The 23,128-nt window shown below is 31.9% G+C and overlaps 1 protein-coding gene across 1 annotated transcript in view; it reads left to right on the top strand.

The window, feature by feature from the left end:
• The first annotated feature begins 2,030 nt into the window (after positions 1-2,030).
• LOC111698781 (neurexin-1) overlaps positions 2,031-23,128 on the top strand; it is a 61,874-nt gene continuing 40,776 nt past the window's right edge. Inside the window, exons 1-12 of the mRNA XM_023469209.1 lie at positions 2,031-2,042; positions 2,225-2,296; positions 5,654-5,857; positions 8,304-8,361; positions 8,523-8,600; positions 11,643-11,798; positions 12,748-12,850; positions 14,823-14,874; positions 16,427-16,453; positions 18,236-18,313; positions 18,845-18,952; positions 20,537-20,677. Coding sequence (XP_023324977.1) covers positions 2,031-2,042; positions 2,225-2,296; positions 5,654-5,857; positions 8,304-8,361; positions 8,523-8,600; positions 11,643-11,798; positions 12,748-12,850; positions 14,823-14,874; positions 16,427-16,453; positions 18,236-18,313; positions 18,845-18,952; positions 20,537-20,677 — 1,089 coding nt within the window. The remainder of the gene's footprint in view (positions 2,043-2,224; positions 2,297-5,653; positions 5,858-8,303; positions 8,362-8,522; positions 8,601-11,642; positions 11,799-12,747; positions 12,851-14,822; positions 14,875-16,426; positions 16,454-18,235; positions 18,314-18,844; positions 18,953-20,536; positions 20,678-23,128) is intronic.

Below are 23,128 nucleotides of genomic sequence, written 5' to 3'. Positions count from 1 at the left end.
TATACAGTACAGTGTGAGTTAAAAAAAGTGTGATTTGTGGCGCCTGGAGCAAAATTGTACCTTTTTTGTGCAACTCTCCTGTATGGTGTTTTTCAAATATTTTTTGAAAATTTGTTAATGTTTTTGGCACTCCAACGGCCCATTTCTATCGAAATCTAGAATTTAAAAAAAGATTGAATCGTAGAATCACAGAATAGGAATTGAGTCTTTGTCACAAACTCTGATTTTCGAATTCCTATATCTTTGCAGTCCAATGTTGTAGACATTTGATATTTCAAACTATGACTTCTGTTAGATCAAATAATATAAGTTTGAAATAGGGTTCAAAAGATAAAGGGATTAGAAAATCAGAATTTGTGGCAAGGATTCAATTCCTTTTCAAAATTGTAATAAGAAAATTTGCAATTTTTAGTTCGCATTTTTAAGGAAAAGTTATTTAAATACTCTATAGTTCCTTTATTCTTTGTATATTTTACAGTATTAAATATACGCTGTTCAATTAAAACCTTAAGAACCATTAAAAAACAATTTTTTTGGCAGTTTCATTGAATAATGTCATTATGTCTAAATTTACAACATTAAATCATTAATAACGTACAACGTACTGCAGGTTTACATGTTTCCACGATTTTTGCTACAAATTGGCTTTTACATGAAAAGCAGGGTTTCCAAACTAGTCTTTTATAGTTTGATACTTAAAGGGATTGTATAATTACTTTTAAGGAACCTTTAATTGTAAGGGATTCACAACATATGCTGCTCATTAATTTCACTAGAAGGGATTCACAACATATGCTGCTCATTAATTTTACTAGAAGGGATTCACAAAATATGATGCACATTAATTTCACTAGAAGGGATTCACAACATATGCTGCTCATTAATTTCACTAGAAGGGATTCACAACATATACTGCACGTTAATTTCACTATAAGGGATTCACAACATATACCGCACATTAATTTCACGGGATTCACAACATATACTGCACGTTAATTTCATGAGAAGGTATTCCGTGTAATGTCCCAGTTTGCCTGACTTTGTCTGTAATTGTACTGTCCAGCTTGATCTGGTTTTAAGTTGGCCTCATACTTGAAATTAACCAAACTTTACAGTGCCTGCAAGCTTCTAGTAACATCCTGCTTTTTTGAGATTTGTATCACAAAACTAAACTTATCTTAAGCAGACGTCATATCAGTTTCTATCATGTATAGTGGGACACACGGTTTATATATAAACATATCAGGTATACTGGGACACACGGTTTATATATAAATATATAATGTAAACTGGGACACACGGTTTATATATAAATATATCATGTATACTGGGACACTCGGTTTATCTATAAATATATCATGTATACTGGGACACGGGGTTTATATATAAATATATATCTATATATTGGGACACGCGGTTTATATATAAATATATCATGTATACTGAGACACACGGTTTATATATAAATATATCAGGTATACTGGGACACACGGTTTATATAGAAATATATCATGTATACTGGGACACACGGTTTATATACAAACATATCATGCATACTGGGACACACGGTTTATCTATAAATATATCATGTTTACTGGGACACACGGTTTATATAGAAATATATCATGTATACTGGGACACACGGTTTATATATAAATATATCATGTTTACTGGGACACACGGTTTATCTATAAATATATCATGTATACTGGGACACGGGGTTTATGTGTAAATATATATCTATATATTGGGACAAACGGTTTATATATAAATATATATCTATATATTGGTACACGGTACACACGGTTTATATAGAAATTTATATCTATATATTGGGACACACAGTTTATATATAAATATATACCTATATATTGGGACACACGGTTTATATATAAATATATATCTATATATTGGGACACACGGTTTATATATAAATATATCGAGAGAAAGGAAAAAGAAAAATGGGTGACAGATACAACATGTAATATATATTTTTATTCCGTGTATAAATACTAATGAAAAATGGAAGAATGTGGATGAGGGTATAAAGAGGAAAGAATGAAAAGAAATGAGTGATTAGTGTGTGTAAGGATTGAATTATCTGTCAATTAGACGACATTCACATAACTATACAGTATACAGACTATCCAACATAGAATATATATACAGGGATTAAGAAATTAGGTTAAAAGTCCCCTTACACTAATTAGTCTAATTTTTCTAGATTGAGTTGACCTTCTTGGGTAGCCTTACATCCCTGACCCTGGACCAGCAGACGGTCAACAAGGTTACTAAGGTAATTTGGTTTTGGAATTTTTAAATAGTTCTTTAAAAATCTTTTTATTCAGATCCGACAACAAAACTATTTTTACCATCTAGATTTTTACTCATTAACCGTGTAATTAAAAAAATAGGCTTAAGAAAAGTTTCTGAAATAAACGTTTTTTATGATGACTAAGGGGTAACAGTAGGGGAAAAGAGGGGGGGGGTGGCTCCTGACCTTTATAGTAGAGCACAGATTATTTACTGTGTATTTATCTTATATCTAGGCAATCAAGGGATTTATAATTAATCCTTTCTCTGTACTGATTACTAGCTATCTTTTACATCTCTATATCTATACTGATTACTAGCTATCTTTTACATCTCTATATCTTACTAGCTATCTTTTACATCTCTATATCTGTACTGATTGTTAGCTATCTTTTACATCTCTATATCTATACTGATTACTAGCTATCTTTTACACCTCTATATCTGTTCTGATTGTTAGCTATCTTTTACATCTCTATATATGTACTGATTACTAGCTATCTTTTACACCTCTATATCTGTACTGATTGTTAGCTATCTTTTACATCTCTATATATGTACTGATTACTAGCTATCTTTTACATCTCTATATCTGTACTGATTACTAGCTATCTTTTACATCTCTATATCTGTACCTATACCAAGCTATCTTTTACATATATCTAGCTATCTGTACCTATATCAAGCTATGTTTTACATATATCTAGCTATTGGTACTTATACCAAGCTATGTTTTACATATATCTAGCTATCTGTACATATACCAAGCTATCTTTTACATATATCTAGCTATCTGTACCTATATCAAGCTATGTATTACATATATCTAGCTATCTGTACTTATACCAAGCAATTCTTTTACATATATCTAACTATCTGTACCTATAACCAAGCTATCTTTTACATATATCTAGCTATCTGTACCTATATCAAGCTATGTATTACATATATCCAGTTATCTGTACTTATACCAAGCTATCTTTTACATATATCTAGCTATCGGTACATATACCAAGCTATGTTTTACATATATCTAGCTATCTGTACTTATACTAAGCTATCCTTTAAAATAATCTAGCTATCTGTACCTATATCAATGTTTTACATATATCTAGCTATCTGTACTTATACCAAGCTATGTTTTACATATATCTAGCTATCTGTACATATACCAAGCTATGTTTTATATATATCTAGCTATCTGTACTTATACCAAGCTATGTTTTACATATATCTAGCTATCGGTACTTATACCAAGCAATTCTTTTACATATATCTAGCTATCTGTACATATACCAAGCTATCTTTTACATATATCTAGCTATTTGTACTTATATCAAGCTATCTTTTATATCAATATCTGTACTATACCAAGATATCTTTTACAATTATAACTTCTTTATATAAATATTTAACAGCTAGCTAAATATTAAACTCGTATATCATCCAACTACCTATCTATCTACCATGGTGTCCTATCTATCCTGTGTATATGATGAAGGGGTTGAATGTCTAGTATAACTATACAGTGTATACTAATGTATATTCTAATGGTTTTCTAGAACATTGTTATTATTAATACTCGTCCTATCTATATAGCTATTCATCGGTCATATGACAGTTTATTTGGTCCACACAGGTTTAGGGACAAAAAATAAACATCTTACCGTTTGCTTGTATATTGCTTTGACCGATTTGCCTCAAACTTTAATTGGGAGATTTAGTACACCACGGAAATTATCTTAGCTTGATATAAATGTACTCAATTAAGTAGATTGACTTTTATAGGGAAAACTTGATTTCCGGGAAAAGCCAAAATAGGGTAATAGGGTTTCCAATTTCTTCCTGATCAATTTGGTTCCAAAAAATGCCTTACGGAACCTTTCCTGAACCTGTTAAAAATGATAAATTATTAGAAACTTTTGGAATTGAAGGGCGGAACCTTTCTAAACCGGTTTTTAAAAATAAATCTACAGAGCTATGTGGGACATGCTGAAAATAGATTATTCCATGTGAAATAGATCCATAAAATCATTTTGTAAACCCAGCACACCTAGCTCTTGGATGGTAGATTTATTCTAATTTGGTTAAGAAAGGTTTTGCCATTAATTTCAAAAAGTTTTTTTCTGGTATTACAGTCTTAAGTGCTTAAGGAAAATGTGTTGTCAGACCTTTACTGATCCAAATTGATCTGGAAGAAACTGGTAACCCCCCTGGTCCCAAAGTTTGTTTATTAATAAAATTCTTCCAAATGTCCACAATACTAAACATTTGATATGATTCTTTATATATTTTGGTTTTGTTTTACCGAAGTTTAGAGATTATTTTGGTTTCCAACCTAGCCTAACCTGGTTTAGAGATTATTTTGGTTTCCAACCTGGCCTAACCTGGTTTAGAGATTATTTTGGTTTCCAACCTGGCCTAACCTGCTTTAGAGATTATTTTGGTTTCCAACCTGGCTTAACCTGGTTTAGAGATTATTTTGGTTTCCAACCTGGCCTAACCTGTTTTAGAGATTATTTTGGTTTCCAACCTGGCCTAACCTGGTTTAGAGATTATTTTGGTTTCCAACCTGGCCTAACCTGGTTTAGAGATTATTTTGGTTTCCAACCTGGCCTAACCTGATTTAGAGATTTTTTTGGTTTCCAACCTGGTTCAAAGATTATTTTGGTTTCCAACCTGGCCTAACCTGGTTTAGAGATTATTTTGGTTTCCAACCTGGCCTAACCTGGTTTAGAGATTATTTTGGTTTCCTACCTGGTTTAAAGATTATTTTGGTTTCCAACCTGGCCTAACCTGGTTTAGAGATTATTTTGGTTTCCAACCTGGTTTAAAGATTATTTTGGTTTCCAACCTGGCCCAACCTGGTTTAGGGGAGTGAGGGTGTGTGTCTATTTTATTAAAAGGAAAAGAAAAATCTGGAATATCCCTTGGGGGATAATTATACTCGGAGATCGTCTTATATTGAGTTCAACCTTTGTCAAGGATGGAAAATAGGATAGGATAGAATAGGTTAGAAACAAGAAGAATAGTATGGAAAGTAGAATAATAGGATAGGATAGGTTAGACAGCAGTAGAATAGGATAAAAAATAGGAGAATAGGATAGGATAGGTTAGAAACCAGAAGAATAGGATAGAAAGTGGGAGAATAGGATAGAAAGTAGGAGAATAGGATAGAGAGTAGGACAGCAGAATAGGATAGAAAGTAGGAGAATATGATAGAGAGTAGGACAGGAGAATAGGATTTATAGAAGGAGAATATGATAGAAAAGTAGGTTTTTTATTATGTTCTATAGTTTTTTTTCAACAAAAAATATGTGCCTCAATAATGAAATTTTAGGGCACTGACTACTACCTAGGGAACTATACAACCAACTCCTACCTGTACCTGGGGGGTATGCCCCCCTGGTACACCACGAAGCTAGCCTCCCTAGCCTTGCCCTCGGTCGTGTTCGAGCCTAGGTTCGAGGGGGAGGTGAGGAATCTCGTCTACTCGAATACAGAGGGGGGTAGACCAAAGCATCAAGATATGATGGCATACAAGGTAAATCATATTTTTTACATTTATTAGTTTTTAGTGTAACAAATGAAATGGTGGGTTGTTAAAAAATCTAAACCTCTATTGTTTGTATTACTCTTTTAATTTTGACTGCTTTTTTATTAAAAAAGTTGTTTAAAAGACGACATTTTCTTGATATGATTACCTTTATTTATGATCTTATTTATCTTATGAATTCAATATGTAGTAATATCTACATAATATGTAATATCATTAAATACATATCTATTTATTAAAAATATTATTATTCATATAATTATTTTTCATTCATAATAATCCCCCCTTTTCTTTCTTCATTTTCTATTCAACTATCCAACTATCCAACTATCCAACTATCCAACTATCCAACTATCCAACTATCCAACTATCCAACTATCCAACTATCCAACTATCCAACTATCCAACTATCCAACTATCCAACTATCCAACTATCCAACTATCCAACTATCCAACTATCCAACTATCCAACTATCCAACTATCCAACTATCCAACTATCCAACTATCCAACTATCCAACTATCCAACTATCCAACTATCCAACTATCCAACTATCCAACTATCCAACTATCCAACTATCCAACTATCCAACTATCCAACTATCCAACTATCCAACTATCCAACTATCCAACTATCCAACTATCCAACTATCCAACTATCCAACTATCCAACTATCCAACTATCCAACTATCCAACTATCCAACTATCCAACTATCCAACTATCCAACTATCCAACTATCCAACTATCCAACTATCCAACTATCCAACTATCCAACTATCCAACTATCCAACTATCCAACTATCCAACTATCCAACTATCCAACTATCCAACTATCCAACTATCCAACTATCCAACTATATAACTATCCAACTATCCAAATATCCAACTATCCAACTATCCAACTATATAACTATCCAACTATCCAACTATCCAACTATCCAACTATCCAACTATCCAACTATCCAAATATCCAACTATCTAGGAGACACTGCTGACAATGATATTATATTTGCTGTGTAAGGTTTAGAAACTGTATATTCTTATGTTAATAAAAAGAAAATGGTTTTTATTCTTTATGTTATCTTCTTCCTTTGTAGGCAGAGCTTAATCATCAAATTTATCCATCCTCAAGTGCTTGAGGGGCGAGGATGAAGGAGAGGGATGCAATTTAGAATGAAGATGGGTGGTGATATATTGAAGTGTGGGGACCGGAGCTGAGGGAGTATTTAAATAAAGATGTTTTTACGACCAAATTTAATTTTCAGAAATACCCAACTTTCTGCTTTTCTTTGGATATTTGAACTATGTCTCTTTTGTTGTGAGACTGAGTATAATGATCTTAACTTGAGCATTACTGCCGTTTAACTGAGTGGAATTTAGTTTCCTGAGATGAGCCCCTTTAACAATTCATATAGATATGAGGCTAAACAGCTGTGTAAGTTAAATGTTAGCAGATCAGCTTGTACAAATATAACGTTTGTTTGCACAGGGACTCATAAAAACAAACCATTTTTATTCTTTAAAGAGAGAGGCACCATAATTTAGATAGAAATTTAGATCGACTGGTACTAGTTGTGTTTCGGCTTTTATGTTTGATCCAATGTGTCTCTATATATACTTTGCATGTCGATATGTTTGTTTGTCTTTTTGTATCCAAGAAACGTCAAAACGGCTGAACCGATCGGGCCCAAATTTTTTATGGGACCTCGCGTGACCCCAGGGAAGGTTTATGGATAATCAAATTAAAAAATTTGCTTCTAACAAAATTTGGTTTTTGAAAATTTTGAAAATCCACAACATTTTTTGTTTTTATTTTACAATGTATTTAGATGTACTTGTAGACATGCATATTTCAAAACTATAACGCGCTTGTTTTAAAGGAGTTATAAAGCATGTACATTGTACATTGTACACTGTACTAAACTAATTACTGGATTACTATATTAAATGTAATTATCCTCTCATTGCTCTTGTTTTGTTTTCTAAGAATGGTTTAGAATGGTTTGACCAAATACATAGTAATCCTCGCTTCCTTGTTTTTATTCAAGCGAGAGGGGGTAGATAGAGAATTATGTTTCTAAAAATGAAATATATAGAAAGGGTTAATCCTCTTTATTTATCTATCTAATAATAATAATAATCATGACAATAGATCTTGGTAAAACAATAAATAAATATCTATAAAGTTCAATTTGGTGAATATGTACATGACACCATATTCAGATGGGATCGACGGTATATATGGTTTCCAATCGGAATTCCGTTGCGCGGAATTGTGCGGAATTGCGCGGAATAAATGGGCTCCCACTTGCGTTGGAAACCTTACTAGTAAATAATAGTTTTATAACTTACGTTAAATTCAATAGTTATCAGGGGTCAATTTATCAGAAAAATTGTATAATTATTTTATTATTTTTTTTTTTCTTATTTCAGGATGTGAGATTGACAACATTGGATCACTGTTCAAAAATGAATCCCTGCAAAAATTCAGGAATTCAACTTTAAACTATAAGAACTAAAATAAAAAACAAAAACGGATTTTTACACCATTAAGGAGGGGAAAAGGATGAAAATTGAAATTTTTTAGACATGTGTACAAAATGAAATGTGCCGGGGGGGGGGGGGCTGTACAATAATAAAGTTGCGGATCAGGTGTGTGCTTGTCTTCAGACCGTGGAGCTGAGTGTGAATGTCGAAATATTAGATTCAAGGGACAGTTCTGTGAAATAGGTGAGAAACAATTCCTTCATATTTTTATATTAGAAGTTTATTATTATTTTTAACGGAAATTAAGCTAAGCTTCAAGACTTTTAAACTTAAGAAATGTAAAAGTATAAGATTTGTGTAAATAATGAAAAGTTTTAGTTTTCTGCCTGATTTCTTATTTTCGATGTTGAAGTCTCTTTGATTTTCATTGGATCAATCTTCGAAGTTTATACCAATGAAAGACGGGCACAAATGGTTTGAATAAAACTCATCAAGGATATTCTAAATAACCCGGAATGAGATAACTTGATTAACGACTTTAAAGGGAGTGTTCGCGAAAAATAAGCGCTGTTGATCGCTACTAATCTTACTTCTATCTGTTGTTGAGTCAATAAGTAGAAAATTGTTAAAAACGACTTATACTGAAGAACGTAGCGTCCATACAAATTCAGAAAGTTGCAATATACGACTCGTATCGTAAAATAATCAATTTAATTACAAACAAATCATTCAGACATTACAACCTAGAGTTATCGATTATTTTTCGACGCATTCTTATATAGTTAACACTCCCTTCACACTCCTGTATGCCGAGGCCATTAGTGCATGATCCAATCGGGGTTCAGTAATGTGTTTAGTGTCTATTCTAAACCAATAGAAATAGTATGGCGGTAGCATCTATCTTTCTATATATATCATTATCCAATTAGAGTTATGAATCCTTAAATCGGCGCTATCAGTTAATGGGAATTTTTACTTCTACTGAAACCATAGTATTTAAAGCCAACTTTGATATTAGAAATAGTTTGCGGCATTCAACATTTGTAACCTGATTAGTAGCAATTTTTTTAAAGAAATAATAATTACAGAATCACCCTAGTCCTGCCATTTCTAAAATGTGGTCTGCCATTTTTATTCTTTCATGATTACCGGAAATATGAATTACTTCGTTCATGGTTTTATTTAATAAATGGAAATTTCTCAATACTCTTGGAGATTTTAGAGCAAAAAAATAGCAGGATTATGGTTATTTCCTGGTCGTTTTAGAAGATCAAGTTACCTTTATTGAATACCGCAAACAATTTATAAATCAAAGACGACTTTTCAGTCATCAATCAATTTATATTATTCCAGAGGCCAAATTTAAAGAATTTGAGGCGCGGTTTAAATTTAAGCCGCTTCTCAAATATGGTTGGTTCCACTTAAATTTGTATCAAATTTTTTCAAGATATAAGCGGGCGGTCAATTAAATCCGGTTTTGGGGGGATTTGAGACGTGGTTTAAATTATTAAATTATTTAGATATTGACTAGTTTAAAGCTCTTTTGACGGTTCCTGACTCTGTTTAAAGAGCTAAACGAGTCTGGACTTCAAATCTTTATCATAATATCATTATTTTAAACATTTCCCAATTTTTCAAAATCAAAACTCATATTAAGATAATATTTCTGTTGGATACGTCAATATAAGGCACAAGATGCACCCCCGCTGCACAGTGATAATATTTTACTTATTTTTTTTACAAAAATAAGATTTAATTTAAAAAGGTAGATCAACTTCAGAAAGTTTAATATTTCTTCTTTTAAAAAAGTTAGCATCATACATTATATGTGGAATTAATTCGTGGACAGTTCAGGATTTCACCATTATTTATAACTTAAAAAAAAAAAAATTATATGATTTGCGAATATTTACCTCAAGGCCTTATAGTTCCTCTTAGAACATTTTTAACTTTAAATATTCGATACACAAAATGAAAATAAATGTAAATTGCTTGAATATATTTAAGGAAACCAGAGAATTTATTAGAAAAATCCATTATTTTAATATATAATATATCAGTTTTATTATTATATATCTCACGGTAATATAGTTTCATATACAAGTAAATATATATCACGCAGATTCAGATGTACTGGTTTAATAGTATCAATACCTGTATATCACGCTCAATTCGATGTTCCATGGTTTATTGGATATATAATATACACATCACACTAATTCAGATGTGCTGGTTTAATGGAATATATATAAATAACACGCTGATTCAAATGTCATAGTTTAATGGTAGATATATATACCACGCTGATTATAATGTCCTGGTTTGATGGTATATATATATCACGCTGATTAAAATGTCCTGGTTTGATGGTATATATATATCACGCTGATTAAAATGTCCTGGTTTGATGGTATATATATATCACGCTGATTAAAATGTCCTGGTTTGATGGTATATATAATAATATAGAAGGGAAAATACCGTAAAGTAAATGGTACGTACAGTTCTTGAAACAGATTTTTGAAAAGTTTAGCTCCAACAGTTAACGGCGAATGGGTTTAACACATTTTGAACATATCAAGTCCTACTTTTTGTGGAGTTTTCCAAAAGCTATTTTTAATGTTTTCTTAACTGGTGTAATGGCATATATAATATATACATCACGCTGATTCAAATATCACTTCCAATTCAAAGGGTTAAATAAGAGACTTTTCGGAATTTATCTGCAAGATACGTTTGTAATGATTATCCCATTGTTTGTATAAAATTTACATTAGAATTTATTTATAAGAATATTCTAGATTTTCCAGGACTAAGTGTGACATCATCCGGTTAAGTTTACGCCGTACACTAGTCCCTAATTTTTCGATTTTTCATACATCATATAATATATATATACACTGACATCTCTGTCCTCGATGACCAGGGAAATATTTAAAGGGTGCCGTTGTGAATCAGGGATGTACATCTTTTTATGGAAGGTCTCTTGAAGTTACGATTACAGCCCAACGATGTTATAGCGTATAGAGTGATGATGTACACTAATCCTTTACTAACTGTATAGGACATGAACTATACCTAGAGCGTACTGCATATTTGTTTATTATAAGGAGATTCTGGCCTAACCTATAGTAAATCAACATTAGTAAACATGTTGTAAGTGTACAGTACAGCTAACTGAGCACGCAGGTAGAAAACTATCATCCCCTTTGTTTCAGCCCCGATATCGCTTTAGAATCGCGCACCCGACTTATTTAGATAAAACGCAAATGTTTGATTATTAAGGTTTGCCTGATGATGAGCTAAGTGTGTGGGGTAGTGGATACCTAGCTATGAACCTGGCCAGAGCAGGTCCCCTCTCCGCCCCCCTCCTAGCTCACCAGGACAACATCACGCTCCATTTCAAGACGGAGACCAAGGATGGAATATTGTTCTTCTCAGGTTTATACATTGAGAACAAAAACACTCTAAAATAAGCAGTTTATGTTGATATAAAATCAGCTTATTAAGTCCACCAGACTGTGCTTAAAATTTAATGGACTTTTAAAAATGATTGCTTAAGTAAAAAGTTTTCTTCCAATCTCACATTTTATTGGGTCTCATTGTTTACAACAATATTTTGGGATCTAGACTTATGTTAGGATTTTTAAAAGTCCACTGCCACAGCAATTGTGCACTTTTCACTTCAGTAGTTAGTTTTCAAGTTAATGATAAAACGTGTTGCTTTATAATTTGGTAGGTTTGGTTCAACCTTCCACCGACTATTGCTTAATAATAACGTTTTCAAGTTAATGATAAGACGTGTTGCTTTATAATTTGGTAGGTTTGGTTCCACCTTCCGCCGACTATTGCTCAATAATAACGTTTTGTTTTCCTATTTTGCATGTTAAAAGGTCTGACTGTATCATGCAGAGAACGTTTCAAAATTTTCGCTTTTTTCATTAAAACAATTCTATAACTGTAACATATACTTCTAGACAATATCAGGCATTTCCCCCCAAATGTCAACTTTTTATGTGTTAAAAGTTTTGACCCCTTCTTAGCCTTTCTAGGGGAGGGGGGGGGTGCAAATAATGTACACCTCTATGTACAGGGTGTCCCACATCAAATTAGACCGTGTCAATGGGTCCAAATTACAATTTGAGGGACAAATCAGAAAATTTAAGAAGAATGAATCATTTTGAAAAATTTAATAAGGCTAACAGAAATTATTTTTTTTGCAGAAAATGCTAGATTTTTTGAGTATTATGGGCGTATTTTGGCGTTAAAGATTGGAGATAATCTAATATGATATGGGACGCTCTGTATATAATACATTTTTGTACTAAGAGATGTGTAAGTTGAACACAAAAGGTTTTTATTATTTGTAACAAGGAATTAAATTTTTCAGCGTATAGTGGAGATTACATGTCCCTGTATATGAAGGACGGAGAGATTAAACTAGATCTAAGAATTGGAACAGGGAGATTAAAAACAGGAGTCAGCAAACAAAGGTCAGAGAATAAATATTTAACCCAGAGAGTAAATACATTGTTAAAAAGGAGATTAACCTTTAGCTTATTCTACGAGGAAATCATTTTAAGATTATAACAGAAAAAAACTTTAGTTTAAATATATTAGACTAAAATGTGACATAGACAGGGGCGTACACAGAAATTTATCCATGGGGGGGCTTAACTTATTTCATTTCCAGTAGAGCTATAAGTACCAGTTGGGACCTGAATACCTTTGGTCGCATTGATTTAATCCAAATTTCATGCAAATCATAAAAAACTTTTCATGTTTAAGTACAGAAGCATTCAAATTCTCCTTATTGAGGAGAACTAATTAATGCAAATTAATACCTTGGAGAGAAAATGCAGGAATTAAGCTTAGCGGATTAATTTAATATTCAGAGAGTAACTTTCTTTCTTATGATATGCAGGACTTAATTGTTAAGTCTAAAACATGTTAACGCTCTAATTTTCATTTTAAATATCTTATCCAGCATAAAACTCATGCTTTTTTGATTGATTTTTAAATCGCGGGTAAACGACGGGCAACGTTAGGTTCTAAATCGATCTATATTATCTTTATTTTCTAATACACCCTGTAAAGTGTATACAGTATATCTGTATATTCTGATACACCCTGTAAAGTGTATACAGTATATCTTCACCCTGTAAAGTGTATAAAGTATACCTGAATATACTGATACACCCTGTAAAGTGTATACAGTATATCTGTATATTCTGATACACCCTGTAAAGTGTATAAAGTATATCTGAATATACTGATACACCCTGTAAAGTGTAAACAGTATATCTGTATATTCTGATACACCCTGTAAAGTGTAAACAGTGTATCTGTATATTCTGATACACCCTGTAAAGTGTAACAGTATATCTGTATATTCGGATACACCCTGTAAAGTGTAAACAGTATATCTGTATATTCTGATACACCCTGTAAAGTGTAAACAGTACATCCGTATATTCTGATACACCCTGTAAAGTGTATACAGTATATCTGAATGTTATGATACACCCTGTAAAGTGTAAACAGTATATCTGTATATTCTTTTTTTAAGATCTAGATATTTATTGTCTCCGTATTTAAATTGTACAAAATAGTTTACATGTGATTAATAATAAAGCTTTACAACAAATTCGTTTACATTTTTTTGAGAGATTTATATAAGGGTTAATTTACGGATACATTTTTAAATAGAAAATTTGGAATTAAGGATACTTGGATTATGCAAAACATAAAAATTGAGAAGTGCACCAATGAAGTGGTGGAACATTAAAAGCATATAATAAGTCATTGACGATAAAAGGGTATGCGGATTGAATAGAAATTTTTAATATAAGAATCGTTTACATATAATTTGAGCAATTTATGTAGAAATCAGTTTGCGCAAACACTTTACAATTTTCATGAAACCTTGATATAAAGTCAATGTACACTATATGAAAAATACACAGATTGTACCAACGCAGAACATTGAAGGTTCTTCGTTGGTATGGCATTATATTAGTTAAGCTATGTAGTCTTGACGCTATTTAGCCAAAGTAAAGGTAGGAAACTATATCATTAAGATACAGTTTCCTGTATCTGTATATTCTAATACACCCTGTAAAGTGTATACAGTATATCTGAATGTTCTGATACACCCTGTAAAGTGTATACAGTATATCTGTATATTCGGATACACCCTGTAAAGTGTATACAGTATATCTGTATATTCTGATACACCCTGTAAAGTGTAAACGGTATATCTGTATATTCTGATACACCCTGTAAAGTGTAAAAAGTATATCTGTATATTCGAATACACCCTGTAAAGTGTATACAGTATATCTGTATATTCTGATACACCCTGTAAAGTGTAAACAGTATATCTGTATATTCTGATACACCCTGTAAAGTGTAAAAAGTAATAGTATTCAACTATGTGAATATAATAAAACTGTTTTTATTAAGATTTGATGATAACGAGTGGCACACAGTCATTATACACAGGAAAGCAAATAAGGTAAACCAAACCATACCAAACCATTCTAAACCAAACCAAATCCAACCAAACCATGCCAAACCATTCTAAACCAAACCAAATCCAACCAAACCCTGCTAAAACAAATCCAACCGAACAAAACCATGCTTAACCAAACCAAATACTCTAGTAAAGGCCCTACTCCATAACAGTTTCTCGAACAAATATCTATCCAGGTACAACTCAGATTCCCTTGACTATCAATGTCTTAACATGGCTACAATCCCGTGAACTAGCAATGCCACTACCACTGGGCGCGATCTCGTTAGCTATTGATGTAAACAAGGACACTAGCAAGCTAATGATTCTATGTCTCAACCAGGACATGATCCACACGGCTATTATCCTGTGAACTATCAACGCCACTTTGACTGGGCGCGATCTCGTCAGCTATCGATGTCACCAAAGACTCTAGCAATTAGTTGATCAATGTCTCAACCAGGACACGATCCACACGGCTACAATCCCGTGAACTATCAACGCTACTAACACTGGGCGCGATCTCGTTAGCTATCGATGTCAACACGAACACTAGCAATTAATCGATGAATGCCAATACTATGTCTAAGGCAACTTACTTTATTTCTTCATGTTAGATTAGAATTGGGTCTTAACAGCGTAATTACAAGTTATGCGCTGTTAGATATATAACATAGTTAAGCAATTACATTATGGGTTTGACGGAGTTATATATATCTGCGTTTTTAATTGGGTTAATCGCAATACATGATTAACTTATTTACTAATGGGCACATTTAGCTATACAGACAAAGTAGAACGTAATTTATCTAGATTTACTGTAGGGCCTTTTATTTAATACAATACGACCAAACCAAACCAAACCATACCAAACCATGCTAAACCATCCTAAAGCAAGCTTTAAAAAATCAGATTACAACCATAAAAAAACCAAAACATTCAAACCAAACAGATCTTAGTACACAAACTACTTAAAACAAAACAAATGTTTTCAGAACCAAAATAAACAGAAAAAGACCAAACCTTGGTATTTTAAATCCTTCCACAGTATTTCAAACCAAATCGGGCCAAACCAAATACTATTTTAAAATAAATCAAAATAAAATTATAGAAAACAATTGAAGGAAAACTAAGCAGCAGGCATTTAAAACCAACCCAAAATCGAACCTAAGCAAACTGTAGAAATGCAAACAAATTATCCTTAAATAAAAAAATTAAGAAAAACTAAAAAAAGTAAACCACATCAAAGCAAAGAAAAACATTTTAATTTCTGAGATCAAACCAAGCAACATTATTTACAAAACTTGTAAAAATTATAATTAATTAATTATAATTAATTAATCTGTAGTTAGTTTTATCAAATTAAATGTTTTTTATACTTTTTGAAAAATATCAACTTTTAGCGAAAAGCATGAAAATACTACAATTTGCATGAAATACAAAAAAAAATCAGGTGGTAAATACTCAATTCATCTTTCTACGATACTTTAAAAATACTAAAACACATTAACACACAAAAAACATAAATTTTAAAGAGAAATTACTTTTTTTACAGCTTTCAAATACAGTCTATTCCTGCAAAGTAAGTACATACGCTTTTTAACAAAACAAAAAATGAAGATAGAGATAGCAAATGTGAAAATTTAAATACTTTTGTTTGGATAGAAATCTTAATTCTATCTTTATTTTTTCCCCAAATAAAACAAATATTTGATAATATCCAAAAGTTTTTTTTTCAATTAATCCAAAAGTAAAAAAATCAGAACCTTTCCCAGCATGACTTTACCACCCCTCCAACTCCTGCTCCTCCTTATCCCTCCCCAGCTTCCCTCCTACTCCCCTCCTGCTCCCCCCTTCCTCACATGTTCTTGCCTCCTTTTACCATTGACAATATTTTTGAATGAATTGTGGTTTAGTTTGTGATGAGTTATATTTGTCCTCGTTATTGCACTATTCACTGTTCTGTTTGCATGCTGACACACATTGCACACTTCTATGTTTTCAGAGTATAGAAGCACAAAATAACTTTGATGGCTTGATGGATCTGCGCCTAGCAGTTCAATTCTATCATTCTTTTCATCAGATTTGTCGACCTCTTTCTTTCCTTTTCCATTGCACCTAATTGATAGTTTTAAATATTTATCTTATACAAAAATGTTTTTTACGATAAGGAACTGAGTTCTTGCAACAAAATCTGGTTTTTAATCCTTATATCTCTGCAATACAATCCGAGCTTTGATATTTCAAACACTGTGAATTCTGTTTGACGTAAATTAGAATTTTAAACTGAACCTTAATGTATGAGTGGCATGTACGATCCATGCTATGGTGCCCTTTTTTACCTCTGTCTGATGTCTGATCATCGAGGACTGAGATATCCTTATTTTCCTAGTCGAATATCAACTCCAAAGTACGAATGACGTTTCGTGGTTGTAAAAAGCAATACTTTTTGAACTAGAAAACAAATGATATCTCTATATCATCCTGCATCAGACAAAGGTTTAAAGGGTATCGTTGCGAATAGACATGTCATTACGTCAAAGTAAAATGGTGCATGATGCTTTAAAGGGACTGTAAAGGAAAAATGAAAGGGGGTTATAGAATGAAACCTGAGAATCTCGGGCGTTGAACGATACATATAAGACATCTATCTGACGTTTCTGTCTCGAGAAATTGATATAAAACTGTGTCATATATATGCAATTTTGTATGAAAGCTTAGTATTAAACAGATCGTATTCAACAAATACGCAACCAATCTGAAAACGACGATGTCCACAGGAGCCTGAGAATCTCAGGTTTCCCTCTATTATAATTTTTTATTTTGCATTTTTAATAGAAATAATTGATAATAGTATTACATATAGTCAATGATAGTTATTATTCGTCACCAGAAAATCAGCCGATGGCAGGGCAGTATACTGGTCACGTGATTTCCGTCTGTATCACGTGACAATGAATTTGTTGTGTATTTGTTGAATATGATCTGTTTAATACTATAAAGCTTTCATACAAAATTGTATATTTATGAATTTTCGTATAAATTTGACACAGTTTTATATCAAATTCTAGAGACAGGATCATCAGATAGTTGTTTTATATGTATCGTTTAACGTCTGTGATTCTCAGGTTTCATCCTATACTCTCTTTCATTTTTCCTTTACAGTCCCTTTAACCACACACCACTACAAAAGGAGAAGAGTCTACAAGTTGTTTTGTAGATAGTTAGTGAGTAATTTGACCAATTCAGACCTTGCCTATTTTATATTTTACCAAAATATTCTGTATCAGTTAGATATTATGAAACATGACGCCATCAAATTATTTTGAACCTTAAACGATTTAATGAGTCATTTTCTTACTAGGTGACTCTAGAGGTAGATAAAACCCATAAGGAGAGATGGACTAGTCCTGGAATCTATAATCTTCTTGCTTCCTCACATGTAAGTTTATGATCAGGATGAAAAGTAAAAAAATAAATTAGATTTGAAAGTAATTTTAGATTTAAAAAAAGTTTTAAAATTGTGATCAAAAGAAATTAGTTTTAGTGAGGTTTGGTGATATTCTACTTGACAAAATAGAAAAAATTATGAACCCTAACTCACTGCTTTGTTTTAAGATGTAATAAAGCAACATCTACAAATACATATTTGATAATACCTCTCCAGAGGATTAAATTAGACTTTAAAGATATTTAGTTCTAAAAATGCGTAAAGCAAAGAATAACTTTCATAAAATAATGTAAACTGCAGTTTATGGAAGCCTGGGCAGCGTGTGCCCAAAAACTGCAGTACATTTAATTTTATAGGAGTTTCTGTTATTTCCCTTGCGTAACAACCAGAGTTGTGAATTTATGAAAGGAAATGTATAAGTTTCCATTCCAGGAATCGTTTGTCAATGATAGAAAATCTTATCGAGATTAAATTTCCAGATCTTTCAATAGAATTTTAATAATAATATTGATTATATTGAAGGTATACCTGGGTGGTGTTCCAGAGAAGTTTGGCCGGTCACACCATCATAAGACACTCAGTTTACCTGACATTGCCACAACAGCAAACTATATCGGATGCCTCAAAAATGTAAGTGACAAAAAAGTCAATCTCTGTAAAAATTCAAAAATTGAAAATTGTTTACCTGAGTTTAATTGGCAATTCATAAATTTTACTTTAATAATTTTTTTTTACTACATAACACTCTGAACTAGACAGCAGGATAAGTTCAAATTTACTTCACATTACTGGTATGACTTTGTGACCTCTTAGCTCCTCTGATTTTGCACACGAGGATGAGAAAAGCAAATTTTTCCGATTTATTTAAAAATTCAAAACATTTTTGTTTATCTTTATGTTTGTTTCAGTAAGAGAAGTTATATATATATATATCTTTTATATTTAAACGAACTACAAGGAACCTAGTTTAGTTTAACTAGGGTTTAAACGAACTACAAGGAACCTAGTTTAGTTCAACTAGGGTTTAAACGAACTACAAGGAACCAATTAAAAAAAAGAAAATAATTTTTTCGTTCTTTCTTTTTACTGGAAATGCTGAGAAGGATTTTGAAATTTTCAACTTTTAAATCATCTCTAAAGTCCAGAGCTGAAAACTTTAGAGTCCCATTCTAAAGTTTTCAGCTCAGAGCATATTTTGTATTTGGATCTAAAAAAGGTTTAAAATTTTTTTAAAAATCTGTGATAAAACAAGATGAAGATAATTTTAATTCTTTTAATATTGGAAATCATTGTAATTGTTTTCAACGTAAGTTAAACATTAATTCGTTATCTATGTATATTATTAATTTTCCCCAGTTTGAAAATATGCTGACATCTTTATTTGAGATTTGCTTCACTTTTACTGCACATAATCTATCATCCGAAATAGTTAGGAATAGTGAAAGTTCACAAAACAATTTTATCAATGATTCTGAAGTTTCATGTTAAGGGTCTGAGATTAAAAGAATTATTACAAGCAAGATATCACGTATAGTAGGATTTTCGAATTCTAGAATTGTGAATGCTTTTCTCTATTTTCCAAAAGTTATCTATATTTACTTCTTTTTATAATTAAAGGTAAAACTTTGTAACCAAAAATAATTTGTTAACTAAATTTAAAGAAAGCACACAATAACACAAAGCAATTTAAATATATTATTTTTACAATAAAAGTGTACTGCTGTAACCGTTGTTTCTGAGAGGATAAACAACATAATTGCAGCGCTGGATTTATTTACATTCCTTCCAAAACCGTTGTTGTGTACACTTTTAATGTGAAAAAGATATGGTGGGTTCCGTTTTATCCTAGAAGTCTGTCTTAACCAAGGTACTAATGCAAGAGAAGTTATTTCAGAGGTGTACGCATTTTTTGTACTGCCGTGTACTGTCTTTGGGCGGAATAGTAAACACAAGACGGATGTCAGAGCCTGACATGGAATCCATTTTCACAAAAATAATCTATGAAATATTCTGGTCGTAGGAAACTATTATGTGAATTATCAAAATTATCAAAATTAAATGCTTTTAACCTCCTCCGATACTAGACGAACACTGATGCATGTTTACAAATTCCGCCAAAAGAGAACTGGTTTCAATATGTACGCAGAGTATACGCGACTGCAATTAACTTTCCTTGCATTAGTACCTTGGTCTTAACAATTGTTTTTTTTATAGGTTGAATTTATAGCAGACAGTATTCGGTTGGAGCTGATTCAGCTGGGTCAGTCTGGAAATCAAATTGTTACTGCGCATGGCAACTTAGAGTACAAGTGTACGTCAGTACACTCTTACAGTGTACAACAAGATGTTCGTTTGGTAAGTTGGATAACTGTATACTAATACCTAACCTAGGGATAGGGAATAAACGTTTATTTTTTAAATGAATAAATTAATAATGATTTATTAAGATAAAATCAAATAATGATTATCATTCACTGAAAATATAAATATTTATATAAATTATTGGTTCAGCAGTCTCTGAACATGTAGAATAGCAGATTTTCTATATTGTTCTGTCCTGGCATGATTAACATGATACTGCTCCTGGTGGCGTAGTTGATGTTCATAAGGGTGAACTGCAGCAGGGAAGAGATGACCATGGGAGAGAGCTCTGGGCGGAGAGGGAGGGGGGGATAAGAGAAGGTAGAAGGTACAGTTATGAGTGTGGTAAAAGTTGGTGGAGAATGTGACTAAGGTATATATGGTTATTGTAGGTACAGCCTGATCGTTCTCTAGGAAATTACCGGATTTCGATAGCACTAAAATGGGAATAGAAAACGATTTTATTTTGGCAATTAATTTGGCGATATTAAAGCAAATAAGCAAATGCTAAACCGTATCAAGGGATGATAATTACCCCATGTGGCAACTGTTCTTTCGTTACACGTTCAAAGAAGTAAAGAGAGTTAAGAGAAGAATTCAAATAATTTGCTACTAAATGCCAAAAGCAATTTTCTTCAGTCTCGTTAATTATTTAATCTTTATCACATTTCAATGTTCAAATCTACAAATACTACATTTTAGATAAGTACTCAACAAATTTGAATTCTAATTTATATAGCGTGCATTTATTAGATAAAATTGTCCTTAAAAATATGCTTTAATTAATCCTTTTTAAGAACATTTTGTTAAACTATTCTTTTAAATATTCTTAGCAAAATTATGAATTGGTCCAATTAGAAATTTTATAAGAAATGTATTTCCTTTCATTTTTTAAACTTTTAATTGGGACTATTTCGAATATAATAAGATAAAAATAAATTTTCAAATCTACCAATGAACAGAAAAATCCGTGATATTTTATACTACTGTTTTAAAATATATGAAAAAGAAAGGCCTGCAGATTTGGATCCGCAAAAAAAGTTAAGAATTTTACCAGCTGAAAGATAAAGTGCAACTAGAGATGGACGCGTTTGACTTGTTTTCATTTCGTTTGTTCATCTTTCGTTAACAACCTTTTTTTCAATCGTTACACGATTTTATTTCGTTCGTACTTAAAATTATCGTTCATTTTCCATCTGTTTTGATGATTTTCTTGCTGAACCATTGTAAAATGGTTCGTTTAGTAAAATTGTTTGTTCAATAAAATCGTTTGCTTAGTAAAAAAAACGATAGGCTTTCAAAAGTTCAAAAATATTGTTCTTTTTGTGGAAAAAATATTGTTCTTTCAGTGAAAAACATATTGTTTTATAAAATGTGTGTTCCAAAGATTCTTTCGTTCAGTAAAATTTTTTTTTTTCAAAATCTTCGGGAAAAATCATTCATTTAGTTTTTAAATTTTAAATTGGTTTTTTGCGTTTGTTTTTAAAAAAAATATCGTTTTTTCATTTCTTTGAACGATTCAAGTCATTCTTCCATCGTTCGTCATTTTTCTAATACATCTGTAACTTCAAATTTTGTTCGTTTCCAGAAAGCGTTTACTTACAAAAACTAAGTGCGACGCGTTATTAATACAATAAATTATTTACATGCCGACTTTAAATCGAAAAACCTGCATTTTTGTCCTTTCACTGTTTTATTTATTTTCCCAAACATAAGTTCCTAAAGTTTAAAGAAACAGGAAACAATTTTGAATTTATTTAAATTGCACATTAAATAACTGCATACACACATTGCATTAGTTAATTATGATTTATAGAAAATTAATTCTAGGTTGTCTAGGTTTACAGTAGTATTTCATTAACATTTAGAGAATAGAAGTGTAATTTCAAGTAGCCTTCAATTAAAAGAAGACATTGTCCGATTCACAACGGTACCCTTAAATACTTTGTCTGAACAAGTATGAATTATATCAATGTTTATCATTTTGAAAACTGATTGTATTCGATTGTTGTTTCTCTACAAAAGTGACTTGCGCATTTCTACTGCAGGAATTCATATAGTAAAAAACAGAACGAAACACTTCTAAACCTAAAAAATATCTTCCTCATTAATGATCTGATAAAGTGTTAAGAGTACCGTTGTGAATCGAGCAATTGCTATTTTTGTAAAGAGAGCTACTTGAAATTACACTTACAGTACCTTAAAGTATTTTCAAAATTGCGTGGGTTTGAGTAATGGTTGATCCTATCAGTCCTTAACATAACTATAAAGCATCAAGGAGGTCAGGGGGGATCCTATCAGTCCTTAACATAACTATAAAGCATCTAGGAGGTCAGGGGGGATCCTTTCAGTCCTTAACATAACTATAAAGCATCTAGGAGGTCGGGGGGATCCTTTCAGTCCTTAACATAACTATAAAGCATCTAGGAGGTCGGGGGGGATCCT

The sequence above is a fragment of the Eurytemora carolleeae genome, unplaced genomic scaffold (genome assembly GCF_000591075.1).
Source record: "Eurytemora carolleeae unplaced genomic scaffold, Eaff_2.0 scaffold275, whole genome shotgun sequence".
In the NCBI taxonomy this organism is placed as follows: Eukaryota; Metazoa; Arthropoda; class Copepoda; order Calanoida; family Temoridae; genus Eurytemora; species Eurytemora carolleeae.
Note: the sequence above shows the minus strand (reverse complement) of the source record. Positions and strands in the feature narration are given on the sequence as shown.